This window comes from Canis lupus, chromosome 14 (assembly GCF_011100685.1).
Source record: "Canis lupus familiaris isolate Mischka breed German Shepherd chromosome 14, alternate assembly UU_Cfam_GSD_1.0, whole genome shotgun sequence".
In the NCBI taxonomy this organism is placed as follows: domain Eukaryota; kingdom Metazoa; phylum Chordata; class Mammalia; order Carnivora; family Canidae; genus Canis; species Canis lupus.
In genome coordinates, this window is record NC_049235.1 from 20749276 (window position 1) to 20755275 (window position 6000).

Below are 6000 nucleotides of genomic sequence, written 5' to 3' on the forward strand. Positions count from 1 at the left end.
ATGGGAAAATTCAAAATCAAGAGTACTTTTGCTGTGGGTTCCCTGTGGACTAGTTGTGGGGCACATTGCAGAACCAGCTGGATCCCTTTGAAATGAAAACAGGTCACACTCAAAGGGCTTCTGGGGATAGGATCAGATTGGCAGAAAGAAGCTAGAGGTGTTCCTGTGGATACAGAGAAGCTGGTGGGGAGGGGTGAGGGTTGTAAGGACAGGATGTACCTTTCATTGGACTCCTGCCTTCTTTGTTAGCACTTCTTTTCAACTAGCTTCTAAATGTTGAAGGAAGTGTGTGATTTTATTCATCCTCCCATCGATCTCAAGACTGGCAGGTGTTTGAAAACTCAAAGGCATGAGGCTTTGCAAAAGCATTTCAGGGCTTCAGGTAGCCTAACAGGACCGTAAGTTCCCAACGACTCTGTGAGAATGAATGAATCATAGATGTACATTGAACAAATAAAGCTGTGTGCTTCCTCTACAGGTGATACAGGCTTGCCATTCTTATCCCAAAGCAATCGAAGTTGTAGTCAATGCCTATGAACACATCAAGTGGAATGTAAAGTGGAAAAGAGCTATCCCTGATGATGACCTGGAGGTAAAGAATCCATTCACTTTCTGTGCTTTTCACTGTAAAATAGTTTGAGACTGCAATAGAAGTACAGAAAGTTCTATTTAAAAACTAGTCTTGAGAATGCTTTCAAGACCTACTCAAATGCAATAAGGCAAATGGTTATAAAATGCATTTTAACTGTGTCATCAGGCCAGGGCTCCTGGGTGGCTCAGTTGGTTAAGGGTCTGACCTCAGCTCAGGTCATGATCTCAGGATCCTGGAATCAAGCCCCAAGTCAGGCTCCCTGCTCAGCAAGGAGTCTGCTTCTTCCTCTCCCTCCCTCTGTGTGCACTCTTTCTCTCTCTCTCAAACACGTAAAATCTTTTTAAAAAAAACACAGGTGTAAAAATAAATAGATGCATCAAGTATGTAACATTTGGAAATGTCTTGAGGATTTCTCCATTTAAAAAGAAAGTTGAACATTTGTATAAAGGTGACAGGTTTACTTTCTCCTCAATAATTTAGATAATTTAATAATAATAATATTTGAGTTGCTTCTATAATATTTTACCAGAAGATTAGTCTTTCATGTAGATTATTTCATTCACTTTTTAAAAAAATATTTGTTTATTTTAAAGAGACAGAGACAAGAGAATGAGCAGGAAGGACAGAGGGAGAGGGAGAGAGGTTCTCAAGCAAACACCACACTGAGCACAGAGCTCCATGTGGGGCTTGATCTCAGGACCCTGAGATCATAACCTGAGCCTAAACCAAGAGTCAGACACTTACCTGACTGTACCATTCATGTGCCCATGTTTCATTGACTTGTAGTTATCTTGTAGCCTTTAAGTAGGCAGGAACCATATTAAAAATCTTTAATGAGTCATGCAGAAAGCCATTGACAAAGCTAAGTTCTCACTCTGCAAATGGACTTTGCTGCCTTTGTAAATCAGTCCTCCCACCAAGCCTGTTGTTCTTGGTTTTAGCAGTCACAGGCTGTCTCCAACGGGTGGACAAGTACGAGGCCCAGAGTACAAAGCTCATTGCTTTGATTGCTTAGATACAATCCTACTCTGCTACTTTTGAACTATCTTACCCTGAAAAAGTTACTTAACCTGCTTGAGCATCATTAATAGAATAGATATCTGAATGTATGGGCCACATAAGGCACATAAAGGATATATAGTAGAATCTCGATTAATTTCAAATTGCTGTTTTGATATACACTGCTGCAGATAGTTCATACGAGTATATTTTATCTCACTTCCTGGGTTCTGAATTGTAGAGTGTTACATCCCCTTGTCTCCCTTTTCTCCTTAGGTACCACTGCCTCAGCTCCCATCTCAATTTCATTTTTAATGTTGTCTCACTGTCAGAGACCCTAGAAAGCTACCACTGTGTATAAAGTAGGGACTAAATGCTAAAGTAGGGGGATCCCTGGGTGGCGCAGCGGTTTGCCGCCTGCCTTTGGCCCAGGGCGTGATCCTGGAGACCCGGGATCGAATCCCACGTCGGGCTCCCGGTGCATGGAGCCTGCTTCTCCCTCTGCCTGTGTCTCTGCCTCTCTCTCTCTCTCTGTGTGACTATCATAAATTAAAAAAAAAATGAAAAAAAAATTATAAAGTAGGGATTAAATGTCATTGTTGATTTCTATTGATGTAAACTCTGGGGCTTTTCTATCTTTAACCTCTCTTGCCTTCCTTTACAGAGATACTGGGATTTTTACCACTCTCTCTTCACTGTGTGCAGTAACTCTCCAAGGACTCTCATGCATTTATCGAGATGTGCCATTCGAAGAACATTGCACAACAGATGTCACAGAGCAATTCCTTTGCTTTCCCTCCCATTGTCATTGAAAAAGTACTTGCTTTTAGAGCCAGAGGGAATCATTTATTAAACCTTATGAGACAGAAGTTCCCAATCCTAGATATTTAAGTGGACTCACCGGGTAGACACAGTTTGCATAAATAAAATGGTACTTGGGTTGATTATAACACTTCAGGGATTTCAAAACACTTGACAAACTCTGTCATTAATCCTAGGGTAGCATGGTGAGGGGAAATAAACAGGAAGTAAAGTTAAGGAATTCTCAAAACAAGAATGTGCCCAGAAGGTACTGACAACAGTAATAACTGATGTGTATAGTGTTTTTACTTGGTGCCTGATATATTTTTGTAAAACTTTTCATATATCATCTCATCTGAAATGGGACCCAGTTTTTCGTACAATCTCATTCTCTCCCTTATCAGTAATAAGTTTATATTACTGTTCTTTGCCAAAATCATAGGCTTTGTGATTGGCCTCTTAATCTCAAGGGTTCCCTCCTCAACCCCCCTTCCGTCCACCGTTAGCACTTAGCAGAAATTATTGTCACTAGTTTTGCAAACTCCTATCCCCACTCGAAGCTCTTCTGCTTATTTTTGTTGAAGAGAGCAGATGAGCCTAGTCAAAACAAGGAGATCTTGGAGTTAAAGTAGACACGAAAAACCAAGACTGGTCCACTTAATAGTCAAAGAATGGACATTTCAACATATGCTTGTTGAGCCAGAGACTGGAGATGCAGTGATGAATCTAAAGCGAGGACTCCTGCCCTCCAGAATCTCACCATTTAGCAGAGGATCCGGACATACAAGCAGCAAACTGCAGTGTCAAGCGTCAGGGGCAAGAGTACAGGTGCAGACTCATTTTTAGTGCTTGCGTTTCAGAGTCGTGTTTCTGACCTGAAGTGTGATTTTCCTTTTAAGCATGAATATAAAGAGTGAAGGGATTCTGTGACATAGAGGGAGCTCCTGGTGCTGTTAGTGTAAATGTATTCACTTTCAGTTTCTCCAAACATCTAGAAACTCTTTTATTTTAGTATGATTTTCTGTTTATAGTACTCCCCTTGGGAAAATATTTGCACACTCAATGGCTCCCATGTATTTGATAAGAAAGTTTAATGAGATGTGTACAAGGAAGCGTGCAAAGGGAAGAACTCAAGTTGATTGCTTGGGCTCATGGAGTAATAGGCTGACATTTCAGAGCATTTTAGCTGGAAGATAAGGAGCACTTGACTAGCAATGGCTGGCTACCAAAAGTCAAAAGACTTTTTGAAAATGGTAGAATTTTGAGAAACTTGGAAAGATAAGTGTGTCAATCAGGCTTGTTAGTAGTTTGCTGAACGTGACATGTAGCTGATTAACCTCTGGACCTCAGGGTTTATGAGTCCAACTGGGCTTCGATTTTTTGTTCTTGCTAATCACTCTTAGGTGAGCTCATTGCCTCTTAGTGTCGCTCTTTCAGAGGTGAGAGTGAAAGTAATTAAGCACAAAAAAATCCATTTGCCAGGTGTGAGCAGGTTTCTTTTACTTGTGTGATTCTTCATCTTATTTAACTTTAGATGCTTGAGTTTTGAGTAGAGATGATGTCAAATATTCCACCCGCCCACCACCTAGGCCGTGCTTCTAAACCGGGATTCTCATAGTCCCAGTGCCCTGTAGGAAAAGTCATGGGTAGATACAATAATCTTTCTGATTTTCTTCAGTCTTTCTCAAATATTTTGAGAGACCTAATTTGTACTAAAACAAATTTGTACTATATTGTAGAAGAGGATGCTGAATTTGTATAAACGATTCATATAAAAACATTGGTCCTTCAAAAAATTGTAGCAAGTGGTGTTTGGGACACATCCTAGAATACTGGGCAGAAGTGCATGCTCCCCTCTCCTTTGGGAATATTCTGGCTGAAAAATTTGTGATGCACTGTCTTTGTCAATAAAACCTACTCTAAGGACAAAGGGAGAGGATGTTCCTTGCATTAGGAAATGTTTCTCTATCTGCTTGCTTGTGCTTAAGCATTTTATGCTAATTAGCACATAATATATGCCTACTTGTTTTGAATTGTTTACTCATGAATTTAACTTATTTCTCCTCATCTTTGAACTTTTATTTAGGGGACTTAAATAAAGCTCTTGTCTCCTTTCATCTTTGGGAGTTGTTTACCTATCAATTAGACTTTTTTTCCAATTGACTACAAGCAGTAGATCTCTGAAGAGCTCTACATGTTTCGTTGCTTTCTTCAACATTTGGGGGTGGGGGGGAAGAGAATGAGGAAATATACCTGTAAATGAATAATATTTTCAAAAGAAAGTAAAGGGTAAATACAAATAAAAGGCAAATTGTTGCTGTAGGAACGAGAATGGGTTTTTTGTTTTGTTTTGTTTTTAGGATGTATTTATTTGTTTTAGAGAGAGAAAGTGGATGCATTTGAGCAGGGGAAGAGGAGGGACAAAGAAACAGGGGGAGGATGAGGAGGAGGGAGAGGGAGAGAAGCTATTCCTTGCTGACCGCGGAGCCCAACTATGAGGCTTGCCCTCACGACCCTGAGATCATGACCAGAGCCAAAATCAAGAGTTGGATGCTCAACCAACTGAGCCACCCAGGTGCCCCAGAAAAAGTGTTTTAATACTAATAAGGAAATGCTACCATAATCATTCTCTCCCACCCGTCTCCATCTCTGACCTGGTCCTTTCATTTCCCTTCACTCTCCTCATTCACAGAACCCCAGGCACCAGCAACAGAGGAAATGATGTCCTCATGCTGCTTTTGTAACTTTCTGTAAATAGTCATTTAGTGTCCTGAGAAAACAAACCTCTTCTCTTTTGTAAGTTACATGTGAGGAAAGATCTTTAATATGAGGGAAGACCACCTATCCAGCTTTCTTCCCTTCTCAGGATCTAGACACACTTGTGTTCTATTTCTTAATCACCTAGTGTTATATTGCCACTTTGTCCTTCCATCCTGAACCCAGTGGCTTCTAATAAAAAACACAGCAGTCGAAAGCTGATTGTACAAATAAGAAAAGTAACAAACCATTTGCAGTGGGTTATCGATGTTGGAAAGAACAGCTGAGCCTTATTTTTTTTACTCATCCGATTGTGAAGAACTCAAGAAGTTTTTAACTGGCATACTTTCAAAACTTTAAGAAAATCCAAATGATTCCCTTATTTTCTTTGAAACACACAAAAAATTCATTGTCACTCTCCTTTGAATACATTGAAGTTAGATGTTAAGAGTTTCGGTTTGTGCCCGTCTACCTGGGTTCATTTTCTGACTTCCAACCTTATCTGATCCCTAGATCCCTTATCTAGGGAAAACGACGCGCTTGCTCTGTGACTCAGTTTCTGCACTTATAAAATGGGAATAATGTATCTATAGCATGAAAGTTTTATATGATTGTCTTGAGGAGTAGAGGAGAAAGTACTCCTAGACTCTTTTAGGGTTTCAGTTGGGCCTCAAAGTTAAACTGACAAAGATTATAGGAGAAAAGCATACGTTTTACATGACACAGAAACTTCATAAGGAAATGAGGACCTGAAGAAACAGAACTGAGTGTTTTTATGTCAAGTTTGAGTAAGCGTAGGCAGTTGAGCAGAAAATATGATGGATCCTTAAGGAGTATGAGGGGAAACTTAG

General features: G+C 40.1%; 1 protein-coding gene across 2 annotated transcripts in view; it reads left to right on the forward strand.

Annotated features, from left to right (window-relative positions):
• Positions 1–4509, forward strand: part of ASB4 (ankyrin repeat and SOCS box containing 4) — a 60800-nt gene extending 56291 nt beyond the window's left edge. The window contains exons 5-6 of one of the 2 annotated variants that reach the window (XR_005369389.1): positions 479–592; positions 2256–2274. Coding sequence is in view for 1 of the 2 variants with exons in the window: in XM_038556866.1 (XP_038412794.1) it covers positions 479–592; positions 2256–2444 (303 nt within the window). In the remaining variant the exon portion in view is untranslated. Of the gene's footprint in view, positions 1–478; positions 593–2255 lie in introns of both variants that reach the window. The other variant, XM_038556866.1, reaches the window with a different exon arrangement.
• Positions 4510–6000: the final 1491 nt, after the last annotated feature.